Here is a 17,748-nt window from a genome sequence, read left to right as displayed (position 1 = left end):
TAAAAAATTGTTTTTTTTCCCTGAAATTCCAGGCTGATCAGCAATAACATGTGCTAAATAATTCTGTTGCAAGAATAAATCCATGATACATTTTTGCTGTAAGTTTTCCTGTGAAAAGATTGCATAGAGGTATGTGTGTACTTCTTTGCCTTCCTTTAACAATAAAGTGCCATTCTGCTCACCTACAGTGCTGGGATAATAGATGTGAAAGGATAAGGTATAAGGTGAAAGAATTAATTATAGAAACATTGAATAGCTATCAGAGTTTGAAATTAACAGGTAACGTGTATTGTGCATTTACTACGTTCCAAATCTGGAATGATCCAATTTATTTCTCATAACAGGTCTAGGAGGTAGATAGTATCTTAATTTTAGATGTATGTGTACTGAATTTCAGAAAATTTAAGGATTTTGTGAGAGATTAATAAATAACTGGCACATTATGGAGTGAGAATGTAAACCAAGACTCTCTGAATTCAGAGTGTACCATCTGGAAACAATTCTATATTGATTCACCAGTAGATTGTATGCTCTGCTTATGTGAGAAAGGAGGCAAATAATAAGCAAAGGGTGAAGATGGTCAAATCTTACTTCCCAGGTATTGCCTAAGTGCACGATAGGGAGAAAGAGGACTACTGAATATGTACCTGCTTCACTTTTGCATCATGGGTCACTCGATTTCACTTTTGCATCACAGGTCACTCTTGATTTAAGTGGGGGCTAACCATTAGGTAAGTTTTCCTTTTAGATTCTGCTCTGATCTTGCTTGAGCCTAAAAGGATAAACATGGCCTGTGTGGTCCCTGACCATCTTTCTTGTCTCTTCTGTGGAGGTCAGAAAGGGTACAAGACAGGTAAAAGGAAATAATTTTCCTTTAACACCCAAGGTCCTAGATTCATGAGCTCATGGCCCTGAGCTAGAAATGAGTGACTCTGACCTATAACTTGAAATGAGAGACTTCACTACCCTACAGGTAACACACACTAGAGTTGCAGAAACTACTGTAGGAAAGACAGCTGAGCATTTCACTCTTGACAAGCCAGTGCTGACTGCTGCTTATTCCCAACCATTCCTGCTGCTCCCTGACTGCGGGCTGTGACCCCAATGTGAATGATAGAAGTGGCAAGAGGGTGTTCAGAAGATTAAAGACCCAAGTCACCAAAGGCTGCCATTTCGCAAGAATATTTAGACCTTTTTTACTTGGCAGTCATTAATATTCTTCAGCAAGGGACTAACTCAAAGCCTGTTCAAAAAGGTTCTCCCTTCAGGTCTTTGTACCTTCGAAGATAAAGTGAATGCTGGGGTTTTGTTTTGAAATTAAATATTCATTGGATTGGGTTAGAGCTATTACTGTTCTTGAGAATAAAATGGATTTTTCCTTTGTTTTAAAATAACTACAGTCATTTTACTTAAGAGTCAATGTCTGTACTGAATCAGTCAGGGTAATGCATGGTGTGATTTTCCTAATATAATAGACACAACTTGGAATTGAAAACAGAAAGACTCAAAGTATTTTATAGAGGGAGCATGAGGGATCTGACATCACAGAAGCCCTGACAGACACAAGCAACCCCGCAGTAGAGGGAAGACTTGGGAATCAGACCTTGCGAGTCCTGGCAGCCTCTGGGTGAGTGTTTTGGTTCTGTTAATGGATAGCTATTTCCTTACACCTAAGTCTCAGTTTCCTAAGCTTTAAATGGGAGGCCTGTTCCTCTTCTCTTGGGTTTGTGTGAGGATTTCAAAATACTAAAAAATGAGTGGCACATTTACAGGAGGATAACAACAATGACAGTTATTGTTCACATTTTAATGTAAGTACTGAAAACTGAAAACTAATTAGCTTCAGCCATTTACATGTTTACTTAAAAGAAAACAATCTTGTGGGCCTCCCTTGTGGCCTAGGAGTTAAGTCTCAGTGCTATCACCACTGGGACCTGAGTCCCATCCCCAGCCAGGGAGCTAACCCACGTATGGTACAGCAGACCTCTCCTGTCTCGCCTGCTTCTCCCCATAGCAATTTATTTCAGTAGATCCACCTGTTCTGCTCCCCACTCTGTCTCTGGTGAATCCTCTTACCCCAGCATTTCTGGCCTATTATACCCCAGTTCTTCTATGCATAAATAAATAATTCTTAAAAAAAAAAAAACTTTTAGGCACCACTGCTCACATTTCCCTTGAATTTAAACATCTTCTAAAGGCTTTCAAAGCTTTGAAGGTTGATTTCCATGAAACCTGGTTTTATTCTATGCATTTTCCTACTGTCATTTTGAGTAAAACAAAAAACATTTACTGTCAAAACAACAAGGGTTTTCTCTCAAGCACAAAATGAAAGCAGATATGTCTGCCTGATTTATTTTGGCATCTGCCTAGCAGTTAAATAGGACACCTTTTAATTTGTCACTTCCTTAAGATTCATTTAGGCTGGAAAAGTAAATCACCAATGCTTGGTTTCAGCTAAACTTGAACTAGTAGGAGCAAAAAGGTATACTTATTCTTGATGCCTTAGACATAGATCCATTCAAAAATGCAATTAAAGAAGAAACTATATATTTAGAATAATACTTACAATAGTAATAGCTAATGGAATTTTGTTTTTAAACTGGAGGAATGCATAACCTAACTTACAATCAAAGATCAAGGGGGAGGTCTAGGAAGAGGCATAGAGGGCAAAGCTTTCTTACAAGACTTTGTAGAATTATATTTAAAAGAGTGAATATCCAACTTTTTAAAGCTAAGATAAACCATGAGATTTGACTTAGAAGTCAAATCTCAAATTTGCTAGCTAGAGAACTAACTGATCTCAACAAATATCTATAAATTAGGGATAATATCTGCCCCTCACCCCCAGTTATTTAGAGAATGACCCAAGGCAGTGGTCCCTAAGTATCTGGCACCATCCCTATCAGGCATCAGTTGCTGAACAAGTGTGAGTTGCATCCACATGTCTGATGTTATTCAGAAAACCTCTGTAACATTTCTTGGCAAGCCAACCCAAGAGTGAGCATTTCTCACTGTATGAAGGTTGCTTCTTCTATCTGTCCCAAAGGAACTTTGCTGGGATCCAAGTCTGTTCTCTCATTTTCTCAAAGTTTACGGTAACCTCTGTTTAATACTTTCTGTATAATGAGGCCAAATTGAGGCCATGCATTTATGCAACCATTAAAATAACCATTCTTAAAAAGCATTTTTTGGCATCTCAATGACCTCACTGCAGTCTGTAATCTGGTTGGTTATTATAGACAAACAGATTTAGTTTCAAAAGAAATATGACAGACACATATACACATACACACATATACATACATGCATATATATGTGTGTGTGTGCGCATATATATATATATATATATATATATAGACACTCACAAATACGTACATGGTTTCTGTTCTTCAATACATACAAAGGTCCAGGTCCAGTTTCTGGTTTCTTATTTGTTTGTTTATTTGGTGTGAAGTGTGTGAGGAACAGGAAGAGAAACAAACACTTCGTTCTTTGGTTCCCTTAAAGCTGATGATGTTGAATGAACTATGGCAAACTGAGTCTTAATTGACCTTGGTTTTCCAACCATAGTTTAGCAGGGATTTTTTTTTTTTTTTTGGTAGAAAACAAACCCACGGGGTGAGTCCTGGGTTTTTGCAATTTTCAAAGTCCATGCTAGATGGAGTCCCAAGACCCTGTCTACTTAGAGCTTGCTTTTTCTGTCATCCTCCGCATTCTCTGCTGTGGCTGCTTTCCCAAGAAGAGCAGCTGTCTGGATTCAACTGAGGATGAACTGATCTAATCCTGAGAGCAACTTTCTCTTTCTGGCCCAGGAAAGCAGAGGCCTTCATCTGGTCAAATGAAGGCTTTGTCAGAAGCAGTTTCCTCTTGCAGGGCTTCATCAGAATATCCAGTAGAAACTTGGGAATAAAACCAGGCTAAGCTGTTGTTCTCAAACATGTTTATTTTGTAACAGTTTTACATGGTGTGTTACAGAAATTAATGGAAAATTTCTAAAAATTTTGCTGTTCTGTTGTATGCATTGTACATAAAGTTAAAAATAATGTGTCCATATATGTTAACAAACTGTCATCTGAGGTAAAGTTAAAGTAGGTCTAGAAATGTACTGCAACAGTCATTTTCTCTTTCTCATCTTTATTAAAAAAATATGTGTCAGAACACAGAAATTGAAATGAACCAAACCCACAGAGTAAACATTTTTTTTTTTTTTAAAGAAGGTGCCCGGTACATTACATGATGGGGTTTCAGTAGACACTGGGATGAGTACAAATTATCAAAAAAGTCTTGTGGCATGGAAAGATTGAAGAGCTATGGGGTATGGGGACAGAATGACAGGTGGCGTTTCCCTGGTTTTAAAATTTAAAGTGACAAATTTAGTGCTAGTGGAGGATGAGGAATTAACAGTTGCACACATGGATTTTCTGTCCATCTAACCGGAACTGTGCAGACTCCCCACGGCCTTTTGGTATCGGCGCCTCAGCTTTTATTTGGAAACTTCACTGTATTCCCAGGATGGGGATGGTTCTGGGCTCACCAAATAGTGCTTGTTAAAAATCAGAATTCTGCCAACGATTACCTAGATGGCAGCTTAAAACTTGATTTCCCTCCCTTTAATGCATCACATGGGCATCTCCTGTAAGTTCAGAGTCAGTTATATTTTCAATCACAGTCAATGAGTGATGTCAAGTCTATTGGACTGTCACTTCCTGCTGTGACTGGAACTCCAGGCAGTATTCCCGAAACAGCAATATCAGCCAGAGTTCACTTTGCACATGTCAGAAGCAACCCAAAGGATCATACAATGGTGTGATACCGCAGGACAGACTCAAGACAGCCATGTTGAGGGAGAAGATAGCACCACTTGTTCAGAATCAGAATCACAGACAACACAGCAGTTGGAGCCGTTTGCCCACGGGAGCTGCCTATCTTATCAAATCCCCAGAAAACACAATAGAACTGGTTTCAGAACGACTCTCATGGTTAGCGAACCTTTCCTGTTTCCCTTGGTGTAAAAGGATTACCTAGTCACAAAATGTACACACATCCCAGAGAAATCACGTGGACCAATAGGTGATAGCTACAGAGGGAGGTAAATGGCCCTTCTCATTGTTTCTGGATCTTCAGAACATCCACAATGGGACATTTACATATATTCTGTAAGAAACATTTGGTCAACATACCTAACTGGAAAATAAATTAGATTCCAGTAACCTGATGGGATAAAATTTGAGCTTCAGAGTAAAAATCACCTTGACATCAATTTTCTCTTTGTTACCACGTGTTCCTCCTTCCGAATTGTTTCAGTTTCTGTTCATATGAAGAACCAAAGTACACAGGCCCATTTAAGCCAATCATATCAGTGTAAATTATACTTTTCCAATTTTAAAACCAAGTAGCAATAATCACCCCCAAATCCAATTAATCACGTTTCCTTCTTAGTGTTAAACCACTAAATTCAACATACTGTAACTGCATAGGAACATCAGGAAAACACATTTGACCTGTAGAACAATTCTCTGTAGGGCAAAAATATATAGATTCTTTATGAAAATCATGTGCTAAACATACGAACCGAACACTGCACTTTTTGTCTCATAAATGTAAAAAAAGGAAGCTTAAACTCTTCTGTTTCACATACAAACAGCCCAGTGATCTCTAGGGGGTAGGCAGAAGTGGAGAGGTGGGAGAGGGCTTCAGAATCGGAAGGACAGGCCCACACCACGGAACTGTCTTTTTGTGTTTCACCGAGGGCGGGTACTAGAGAGGAAAGGCCAGGTGATGGCATCACATGCTCCCTTCCTGTGCATTGGCTGCTGATTGGCCAACTGCTCCTGCCAGCTGTTCCTGAACTCCAGCTTCCTACCATCTGCTCCAGAATAACATCTGGAAGGTGAGCCCCATCCATCAAGTTTGTCACATCTTGCACTCAATCTGCTACCTTCTCTACAGTGTAATGGCATTATTAAAAAGCATTTTCATTAACATATTTACAAAAAAAAAAACAATCTGGCCTCTTTTTTCATTAGAACTCCTTAAAGCCATTTCCCTTAAATATTTAAAGAGTTTAATGGTAAGGTTTTTTTTTTTTTCAAGTTATAAAATAAAAATCCCATTTGAATTTTCTGATGTACAAAAAGAGATAGAGATGAACCATTGTGACCTCGGAATCAGTTTTGTTATTCTGAATATTCATGTCACCATTGTTCTGGTAGAAAGTCAGTTTTTAAGATCCAAAACCACATTACCAGGATTGTACCAGAATTATTTGGCAAATGACTTTTCTTTGAAAATGGCACGTGGAGAAGACACTTGTCTGCATAGCATCACAGCAGCAAGATATCGGAAAAATAAAAAATATCATTTTATTGTACTTAAGAGTTTAGAACTTCTTAGGAAATCAGATGCATTTTTCACCTTTCTCATCAATGGGATTTGATGTCCTTTCCTACTTGCAGAATGAAGATCCAAACTAAAAGCTGTCTCTCTTCACCAGGATGCAAGACAGTAAATGTTTTGGCAACATTCTTGATCTTAAAGAATCATCAACCACTTGTCTCGTTCATGAGCCTTTTTCTCCAGTTAGATTTTTTTCACTCCTATCTAAAAAAGGTCAAAAGCAATACAAAAATTTGTACACCCATTAATTTTCAAACATGACAAAGAAAGGAAGGGGTGGGTGGGTGGGGGGTGGCAGACCAGGTCCTGTGGAGTGAAGAAAAAGCATCACCATATGTCAAAAGGCATATGGGTGATGACACTGTAGTCACAGAGGGCCTCTTGCTTATGCCTAGCAGAAGTGAGTGCCAATCCTGTTGTAACTCTCTGAGATCTGTCATTCCAAATTTGATGTCTCTACAGTAATCAATACGTAGAGAGATAAAGAAAATGATGATTTTGCATACTGGGTCATTTTCAACCCATGCTAAGAGAGCTCAGGATATTTGTTGGGCAAGCATTTTCTTCGTTTGTAATTTAATACTGGGTATGATTATTTTATGCTTGTGTGTATGTTTTGTGCTGCCATAGACATCCACCATTGGTTGCCAAAAATTCTTAGTTCCCTCTTCCAAACGAGTTCCACTGGGGCAATCATGAATTTCTTCATGGGATGAGGTGAAGTGAAAGAATACAAGAGAGCCTGTCGCGATGCTGATTTCCATGCCAGTCTTGATGCACCCGCCACGAGCCCACACTGATGCTATTTCTTAGGTCTGATGATCTGCGCATAGAGAGGCTCCAGCTCCTAAGGATAGAGGGACAAAATGAGACCCATTCTTTTCCAGGCAAGATTTTCTGAGACAGCTTGGGAAGTAGAGTCTGGGATTAGAACGGAAAGGTGACAGTTTGTGATGGATGACTTAGGTTATTTTTGGATTATTTGATCATGGTGCATGTCATTTTGGCTATTTCTATTTTTATCCTCAAGAAGAACTACTCACCCAGTTTTGTTCTTATTTTCTAGCTGAGTCTGATGGCCCTTTGAGGAAATAGCATGGTATAGTAGAGAGAGCTGGACCAGCTGTGTAATATGGGTGAGAAATGTCATTTTTGAGCCTCAATTTCCCCAACCATGAAATGGGAATAAAACTATTTCTCCTCCAGGATCTTGAGAGAATTAAAGATCATATATAAATTATCTAGCGCAATGTTTAGAGTAACAGCTTTTCAGAAAATGGTAACAATTATGAATTAAGTATTTTCCAGCAGAGTTTCATGGATGTCCATTTGAGACCACTGAAATTTCATTTTCAAACCGCTCTTGTTTCTATAAGCAGTGATGATTGGGTACATTTTTGAGCAAGAATAACAGTGACTGTACCTTTTGCTCTATGGTAAACTTTCTGGGTCTTGCTTCTATTCTAACTACTGTTTCAGGTTTGGTCAGTCATTTGTCTGCACCTAGTAGGGTGTTCTGAGACACACACAGGAACTGTCATTAGTAGAAGACAGAGTAAATCTTCCAACCAAATGTAGATGGGAAGTAATGCTGGCCCCTGTCGAAATCGCATCAAACTTCAAGATCATGTTCCATGGCCCAGGGTGTACTGGCCAGGCAGATCAGATCAACATTCTGGTTGCAAGCATGCAAAGGCCCTCCTCCTAGCATTGACTTTTAAACTGTCACTCTCGGCTGAAATGGACACAGTGACATCTTCATTTTGGTATGTTTTATATATTAGGCTGCCTCTTGCCTTGTGAGTAAAGATACTTTTCATTTATTTTCTTGAACCATCAGATTGAACTTCAACTCTATGATCCCCTGTATGTGTCTGGCACTATACACATTATTTTCAAGCACACAGCCTTTTTAAATTCATCACAGCAACCTTGTAAGGCAGAATCTTTATCTCTTCTGAAAATTAGAAATAAAGCATTGAGAAGTTAAATCATTTGTCCATGGTCACACAGCTAGTAAATTGGGGAAATCAGACCCAAAAGTAGGATCCAGTGCTTTTTACTGTAACTATAGCCATTATAAAAGTGATGAGCTGCTCTATTTGCAGTCCTATAGGGTGCTTTGGAGTTTATCGGCACCTTCATGTATTATTTTTGTCTGTCTAATTGTCCTGGTAGTGATTTTTCTACTTTCCATCTCATTTGCATATAAAAATTGAAGGCCAGAGAGGTTGTGTGATCACAAGGTCAAGGTACTACCTCTTGTGTATTCAGTATATCATATTACTTGCTTTTATTGTAAAGTGGGAATGGACTACAAGATAATTTTGTTCAGACCTATCATTTTGCAGATGAGGAACTGAAGCCCAGCGAAGACCTCCATGAACAGAACCTGGCACCCTTGCCCTCAGACCCTGTGTATTTCCCTCTAGAACTTGCTACACTATGTTCTTCCAGGAAGAAGGAGCTCTCTACCCTTGGGGGCACCGTGTTCTGTAATAAACTCAGTGATAAATTGTCCTTCCAAGCTTCCCACCCATGGGACATCATTCCCACCTTGGAAACATAAAGTGTCATCCTTCCAGATGTCCCTGCCACCACATCCTTCCTCTGGGTTACCGCCTGCCAGGGCCTGCTGTCCTTTTATATACGTGGAATAGCACAGTAAGTCCTCCATGAATTGGATGACTGAATGAATGATTATGATACAATTTCTAGTTTCTTCGCTGTTTTAATCCCTTTGTCCTAGATACACTCCACTTTGGCTTTCTTCTCTTAAAACCTAATCTAGCAGAATGTGTGACAAGATGATTTATTAAGCAATGAATCTATTCTTTGCCAATGTCTTGAAATGTTGCAAATACTTGTATAAGGCTATATTTCTAACTTTACTGTGTGTTTGTGTTCTGGAAGTGGGGTGGGTGGTGGTGCAAAGTGGTTAACTACATCTACTGGGACAAAATGTTTGCTTTTGCCTATGGGGAGGTACAAAGGTGCACTGTAATCTTCTCTGGGTAGACTTTCATAGCCCATTCTTGTTTCTGGATGCCCTAAGAAGTCAGGTTGCCTTGATCTCACCCTACAATTAGTTCTATTCTAATTTTGGAATCTAATTTATTCAACTGAGAGTGACACCTAAAAACAGAAGAAGACAGCAGGCTCATACAGGGTAATTAATGCCACACTGCATTAACTTTCTGCAGCTGAGATAAATATTCACACATCTCCTGCTTGCCGGAATTTAGCTTCAAATACCCATCACAACAGCGGTAACGACTGCAGTCAACTCTCAATTATCCCCACTAATGAAGGGGAGCAGTGGTGTGGAAAACCCCAAGCAGCAGATAATCCCAAAGTCTGACACTGTGATGCATTATACGTTTTGGCAATAGCTTTACCTTCCTTGTTACAGAATCTTAAGACTGTCAAAGCTAAAGGGGAGCTAAGAAATCATTTGGTCCAGAAATTTCTGACCTGGCTTCTGGCAAGGTCACCATGGGGTCTTCAGGCTATTTTCGATATTCCAAAAGCCCTCAATGGAATCACACATGAACAGAACATGCTGATGGTGGTTTTTTTTTTATGTATTTGTTTTCTTTGGGTAGAACTGACCACATCTCTGCCCTGCTTTAAATCCTTCAAAGGTTCCCCATCATCCACAGAGTAAGGTCCTATGCTGGACATGTAAAAGGCATTAGTCTCCTAGTCCATTAGAGCTAATAAATACTCGCCCACACCACGAATCAAAACTCAAACTTTGGGTCACATAAATCATGTTTAAGCAATTTTTTCTTTATGACTCTGCCAGAGTGAGCTTTCTGAGTGGATTTGGTCATGCCAATCTTTTTGAAATAGACTGCCTCCTTATTACCCCAATGATAAAGCAATCCCTTCCAGAGGGCACAGAAGCCCCTTCCAATATGGCTCCATCTTCTACCTTAACCTCTCTTACTTTCTCCTTCTCCTATGCCCAACCTTTCCATAGCCCCCTGATAGTCACCCAGCATGACAGGATTTTCCCATCTCTGAAACTTGGCTCAGGCAATTCCTTCTCCCTTCAGGGAGTCTCCGTTCTGCAGCTGGGAGTTCATCCTCTCTACCCAACTCAAATACAAGGGGTTCCAGGATTCTGCAGGTGTCATGGCCACTCAGCTCTGGACTCTGGTGGTGTCCTGTGAAGACTTCTGGCTGCTGCCATGCTCCCTTCTAGGAAATTCTACAGTGAGCACCACTGTGCCTCTCCCATCAGTGCCCACACTCTGAGGAGAGCTTAGAATATGGGCGGGTACTGATCAACAATGGGAAGAATGAGGATTTGAGTGAGTCAATGAACAATCTTCTCTTAGGGAGTTGGCAATACTTATAAATAGTAAGTTCTCCAGTCATTTGGCCAGATGAATATTTTCATTTCTAGAGGACAATACACCATACAGTAGAAACTAAAACAAAATCAACTCCCATCAACTTTTGACTTATGTTAAATACAGTGGTTTCTGGGAGAACACAGATGTGGGCACATATTTCTACACTGAAAACCACCAAGTATACCTGTATTTGAACTTGGGTTTGTTACTCATTGCAGCAAGCAAAAGCATGGGGCACCTCTGCAACAGGGGGCAGGAAGGAGCTTATTAAAGGACTGAGGCTTATGTCAGATGTTTCAGGGGAAGATCAGGAGAGTAAGGGTAGGATGGGTAGCATGCTGTTAGGAAGTAATTCTGGAATCTGAGAGGCAGGAAGAGCAGAGCAACGGGGAAGCCAGGAGAGGGGTAAGCTGGGCCATTTTTACAGTTTGGATGACATGAATGTTTGTGGGTTTGTATGTGGCTACCATGTGCTCTGATTTGTGCTGACCCACAGTCACTGAGTGGCTTGCCTGATGCCAATGTTCTGAGAGATGTTCACGTTCAATTGCACACCAGGGCCCCATGGGGCCTGGGCTCCCTCCCAGGTGTCGGTTGCTCTTCCTTACCATCTCCCACTTAGGAGTCCTGCGACCCTGTGCAGGGTACTCACGGCCTCTGAATGGCAGTTTTTCTAATTGGTTACAGGCTGCAATTCTCTCTCTGAGAGGTATGGTGGGGCTTGAAGAAGCAAATATATGTTGATTGTCTAGCACAGAATCTGGCATGTAGGAAATACTCCAAAAAAGTTAGGCCCCTTATGTCTGGGTGTGTGGCATAATCCTCCCTTTGTAGAAGAGATTTTTAAGCCTGATAATCATCTGTAGGTGACTTTCCAAATTGCTTCTCCAACAAAAGACACAGGTGCACCCACAACTGGGCTCTGCTATGAAATCTAACAATGGTGCTAGGTCAGCCGGGGAAAATGCAGAAAGAACATGGGGTTAATCTAAACCGTCTGGTTGCAGGGCCCAGTGGACAACAGACATTCACACATGTTTGCAGACTAAGTATGAATTATGTGCTCACACCTCCAGCAGCTGAGCAGAAAAACAGAATTCGAGTAATAGCGTCGATTTATAGAAAAGTTTAGTCTGTAAAGGACCATCCTGTAGCACCCGGGCATCATTCCAGGGCTGCACCCCAGAAGCGAGGTTCCCCACAGATTGGTAACTTGGCCAAGGTCACTCAGCCACCACAAGGCAGACCAGGATGGTTGTCTTGTTTATTTAGCTTCTTGTATGGTGGCTATCTATTTCCCGGCCTTTTTTAAGTCTACTGTCTTCTCCACCTTCCATTTATAGAATGCCAAAGCAAGAAGGGCCCTCGGTCAGACAGCTCCTTTCCTGCACAAGCTAATTGAGTCTCCCGACACAAGGGTCATTTTCCCCCAAAGTCTGTAGGAAACAACAGAGAACCTGAGGGAGGTCCAAGGTCTGGACCCCCACTCCTGTTCCTTTTTTGCTACTCGCTCACTATTTACCCCTTAGCTCTTTGTTTCAAGGATAATGGCACATAGTTTCCTATATCACATTATAAAGAGCCCTCTTAAAAGCCACCTAAACGTGCTTATTTTTTACCCAGTTAATTTGACTGCACTAGCCATGGGGCAGTGGTATAGATGCTGGAGCACATGCAGCCAAAGTGCACCATGCAACCTGCTAGCTGAGTGAGCCTGCCTCTGTCCCATCCTGGGGGCCTGGGGTGAGGTCAGCCAAGCCAGGGGCTGGACTGGAGCAAAGCTTGACTCCCTTAGCTTCTCCCCCTGGGTGAACAACTTTAGCTTCACAGCCTTGTAATGCCAATACTGGGGCTTAGCTCCAAGGGAGTAGAAGGAAGACTGAAGTAACTCAAAGTTCTACCTGAATACATGATTAGGGCCACACAAAATGCATGAGTTTTAGAGCTATAAAGACTCCAGCAATCCTCCTCACTACCTGTATGGACTGAGCCAAGTATTTCATCCAGACCTCAGCCTCTTCAGCTGTAAAATGGGGTTTGTAACATCTACATCATATGGTCATAACAAGTAGTAAGCAAGCTCATATAACTAAGGATTTTAACAAGTGGTGGCAGGCTTCCTAACCTTTTTATTCAAAGAAAAGGAAAAGCACAGCCTTCTGACCAGTTTCCACCTACAAGTCTGACTTTCAGGGTGGAAAAGTCGTCAAAATACAGGATGGGTTCAGTAATACATTAGGGATTGACACTGCTGCTAAATGCACTTTCTTCCTGGGGTCTCAGGTGCCAAAGCCCACTTGATGTATACAGATGGACAACCTGAGGTCGGGGAGGGGGAGAATCTGCACATGTTCTGATCAACTTTGCGTGTCCCCATCAATAATAATTATGGAGTAAATAGGATGACCTGCCCTGAGTAAGGCCTGGTCATCAGGAATGGGCCTAGATCTCAAATCAACCGTCTTTGGGAAACCAAATGACTTCTGTCCTTTTCTTTGCTGGCTGGAAGCAAGGACAGCCTGGGAGAAGGGTGCTGTCGGCAGACCTTATTTGAGGATTGGGTCCTCCATGCCTTAGTTGGGTAACGCCAGGACACTTAGGAAGTTCTGGAATGTCAGAGTTGGAAGTATTTGTGGGTAGTTTACAGAAGAGGAAACCACAGGTCAGAAATTAAGCCACTCGCCTCACATCACACAACAATCGAGCCACACCATGATTAAGTCAAAGAGAAGCTGCTAACACCCAGGCATCCAAGTCCTGTGTGAGTGGTCTTGAATCATTTAATCTGGGTCAGGATTCAAACCCAGTCCCACTGTATGTGAATCTTATGATTTCAGCAAGTCATTAGCCCTTCTACTTCACCTGTCCTATTGGATAAATGGAAATAATAAAAATACAGTGTTCATCCGAGGATAGAATCAAAGATCTTTATGAAAGCAATTTTAAAATATATTTTACTCATAGTAGTAAATTAAAGGCATTGTGATTACCTTCTGCTCACTAGGAATAGTGAGCATGGTCTAAATCAGAGATTATCAAACCGTGGCTCCTGGTCAACTTTGGTGCCTGCCTGATTTCTGTAAATAAGTATTATTGGAACACAACCATGCTCATTTGTTCATGCACTGTCTTTTGCTGTTTTCCTGCTGCAACAGTAGAGTAGTTGCAATAAAACATGAACATCCCATAAAACATGAACATATCGAGCATCTGGTTTAAAGGATCAATGTCTTCTACTTGGGCCCACAATCACAGTAGGTTAAAACAATGTTGAAATCTTCACCTCTGGTTTGGTTTTCTCCTTGAGCCGCCAGAGTCTTAGATCTAGAAGCCTCCGGTCATCTCTACTTGGATATCTCAAGGCCACCTCAAGTTCCACTGTCCCAACATCAACTTGCCTTCTTTCCTCTCTAGCATGCTGCTCTGTGATCTTTAACACAAAGACTGGCACCCAGATCCCCAAGTCAGAAGTTGGGGGTATACAAAAGCTTGAGTTGAAGCTGATTCTGAGTGCTTTGCCTATGAAACGGACAGATTCTTTTCTGTTTTGTGGGTTCTTTGTTTTAAGGCTCCACTGTTAGGTTCTCCTTAAAATAGAATCGTCATAATAATACCCAATATATGAATTTTACTTTGATAGCTTACAAAGCCTTCATATTCATGATATTTTCTGATTCTGGGATAGTCTAGGGAGGAAGTTGCTGCACTGAGAAATCCATCTATATCAATATGAGAAAACTAGGGTATAAAGGGGTTACATGCTTGCCTAAGGTCATCTATTTGAGGAAACCATAATTCAGATCCAAGTCCCTTGTCCTTAACTCTGCCTTTCTTTCTCTCCCCCACCCCAATCTCCCAATTTTCTTTTTTCCCAAAGCATTTCAAGTTCAGCTTCTTTTTCCCTTGCACACTAGAAATCCATCAGGTAGCATTTCTTATATCTTGGGTTCCCATTACAAAGTTTGGTATAAAAAAATAGCAGCAACTTATTATTTATAGCAGTATCTATTGTTATTTAGGCAGAGCGAACAAACAACTCACTATTGTTACAGATGCTACTTTGACTTGACAGCTGGGAAAGTCTGACAGGCAGTTTATTTACTTAGTCATTTAACCAAATAAATGTTTTCATTTTTCTTTCATCTCCTCAAAAGCTAACATTTCACCCTTAAAATTGCTCCAGCAACACATCAGTGAAGTATAAATTACCTGCCATCCCCACAACAGTCATTATAATATTATTTTGGTTCTTTTTTGCCCCCGTTGACATGGTCTTTCAAAGATACGTGATTCTCCCAGAAGCACGGATCTGGGAAAAATGGGGGAGTGGGGATGAAATAATTGAAGATAGTTCCCTTTATTGTTAAAAAAGAAATACTGTTTGAGATTGGCCCTGAAGTTTCTACTTGTGAAAACTGAGTCTGTTGGCTTCCTTTTACTAGCATGTGATATGGCTTTAACTTATCAACAGTGTCACTTCTGTCTACTCAACTGTGTGGGTATTTCTAACAAAAAGAAGCTGGATAAAATGTTTCCAGGTGATAGGAAGGATGGGAATCCTACTTCTCAACTGGAGGAGGTAACAGAGCTTTGGATGTGACTATCCTGCACAACATTCCTCCTCCAAATGTCTAGAAAGGCACTAGAAATTGAAGTCAGTACATTTCCTGTTGGGTGGAAGGGTGAATGAGATGACAGCAGAAAGAGTAGGGGTAGCTTATGCTGCTGTTGATGGAGGGCACAGAAAGTTCACTTGAAATTCCCTCCTGGGTGTTTCAGGGACTATGTCTGCAAGGCTGGCATCGGTTGCATCGGTTGTATGATTGCCAAGTGAGCTTTGAGAGGCAGAAAATTGCTTCATTGAAGATTACAGTCTATTGGGGCCTGCCTGGTGGCCGAGGGGTTAAGTCTCAGGGCTATCAATTCAATCCCTGGCCAGGGCGCTAACCCACATACGGTGCAGCAGACTGCTCCTGTCTTGCACACTGCTCCCCTTGGCAGTGTATTTCGGTAGATCTGCCTGTTCTGCTCCCCACTCTGTCTCTGGTAAATCCTCTTACCCGCCAGTACCCTAGTTCTTATATGCATAGTAAATAAATAAATCTTTTTTTAAAAAAGATTACAGTTTAGCCTTCCTTTAGAGCTGGGAGTTACTTATCATGATTTACATGTAAGTCTAAGACTGTTCATGTTTTAGAAGTTAGAGGTGGCTTGTGAGGCCCAAATTGAGGTGTTTCTGATTATGGGCTAGGGGATTCCAGATAGCTAAAAAGTGGGGTTTTTCTTCTTTTCCCCTAAAGCTATCTCATGGCATACTGAAAATTAATTATCTGAAGATAAAAAGTATGAAGCAAACCCTCCCGGTCAATGGCCCTGGGTCCTTATGGTAATTTTTTTTTTTTTTTTTAACATACGGGCTAAACAAAAAATTCAAGAAAATAGGGAACCAAAACTTATTCAGCATACACATCAGTGATGGTGATGATGATGGTGGAAGTGGTGATGGCAGTTAATATTATTGGCTGCCTTCTCCACATCAGACACTGCTGAGAGCTCCAAACATATCACCGCCTCATTTATCCCAAACGCTGGGAGGGTGCTACCTTTCATCCTTCTTTTTCAAAAAAAAATGCAAGATTATTATGAAAATCCATCAGGATCACATAGTGAATGAAGGAAACAGATTCTCAACTCTGTCCTTCCAAACATAGAATTTTAGCTAAGTTTTAAGCTAACTGCCTGTCTTCATGCTAGAGACCCAACATACGCTATCTCAGTTAATATGATAGGTAATATAAGCCCTTGCTAGCAGATGAAGACACAAAAGAAATTTTGGTTTTTGCCCAAGATTTGCCCAAGATTTCTTGTGATTAGTAGCTTAGCTAGAATTTGAACTCCAGTTCCAAATCCTAAGCTCTTCTCACTACACCATGCTACGTCCACTTACAATTCATCTGTGGCCTGGGGTTCTGGGTGAAGCATCCAGTGTAGAATGAGCTGAAGCCTGTTGAAACAGTTCAGCTTGTGCAACTGTCTCAAGCTGAACAGGCTCAGAAAGATGAGAGTTTGATACACAGATCTGCAAATGGTGTAAGTCATCTTGTTTTTTAGAAGAACTTCAATTTTAGGATGATGTTTACTGTTATCCTGATGAATGGCTCTTGTCACCTCCGCTTCATTCATCAAATTTTTCAAGGCAAGGTTGAGCACATTAAATAAAATGTACACAAGGGGTAGAAAACCTCTTGGGTAATCTTCCCAAGGATTCCAACCATAATCCCCAACTTTTCTCTTTCCTACAACATTGACATTGCCTTTAATTCACTGGCTCCCCAAATAGCTTTGCAAGGCTGAATTTTCAGATGAGTATTCCATGATTCTGTGGGGGCATAATGTATTATTATGTGTTGCTTTACTGATAAAATGTAGCAACACAGAAGGTGTGTTATGTTCTTTCATCCTAAAATCTATTAATAAATGCACTTTCAAAACACTGCATTCATTTTCAATAGCAGTCAAAATAACTTATATGTGAACTGAGAATGATTCCAAGGTAGCCTCAGAACCCATTTATGAACGGTGAAAACTATTTACCATTTTAATGGTTCTGACCATACTGTTCAGGAGTAAAAAAGGAGCTCTGTGGGGACAGCCTTGCTGTCCTACACATTCATGGACAACCGGGCAAGTATCTGAAAATTGAACACATTTGTCAAGGAGTGACCTTAGAAATCACATCTAGGTAACAAGGTGTACTTCTGCCTCCTGAGAAGGTTTGCTTCATCAGCTCCTCTTTCTTTCGATCAAATCAGATGTATTGAAATTCAAGTGTCAAAAGCCACTTGTGGTAAATGTAACTACACCTCTCTCAAAGTAGCTGCTGATGGAATCTGAAGTGGTTGGGTGGCAAACCACGCTGCAGAACAGATGCCGATGGCAGCGCCTCAGAAGCAAAAGTTACATGTCGTTGGGCTTTGAATTTCACTTT

General features: G+C 40.8%; 1 protein-coding gene across 1 annotated transcript in view; it reads right to left on the bottom strand.

Moving 5' to 3' along the window:
* Positions 1–7,198: 7,198 nt before the first annotated feature.
* The window catches only part of DAB1 (DAB adaptor protein 1), a gene marked incomplete at both ends in the record, with an annotated part of 269,283 nt that continues 258,733 nt past the window's right edge, over positions 7,199–17,748 (bottom strand). Inside the window, one exon of the mRNA XM_084243621.1 lies at positions 7,199–7,243. Coding sequence (XP_084099747.1) covers positions 7,199–7,243 — 45 coding nt within the window. The remainder of the gene's footprint in view (positions 7,244–17,748) is intronic.

Source organism: Talpa europaea, assembly GCF_964194135.1.
Source record: "Talpa europaea genome assembly, chromosome: 9".
Classification (NCBI taxonomy): Eukaryota; Metazoa; Chordata; class Mammalia; order Eulipotyphla; family Talpidae; genus Talpa; species Talpa europaea.
Note: the sequence above shows the minus strand (reverse complement) of the source record. Positions and strands in the feature narration are given on the sequence as shown.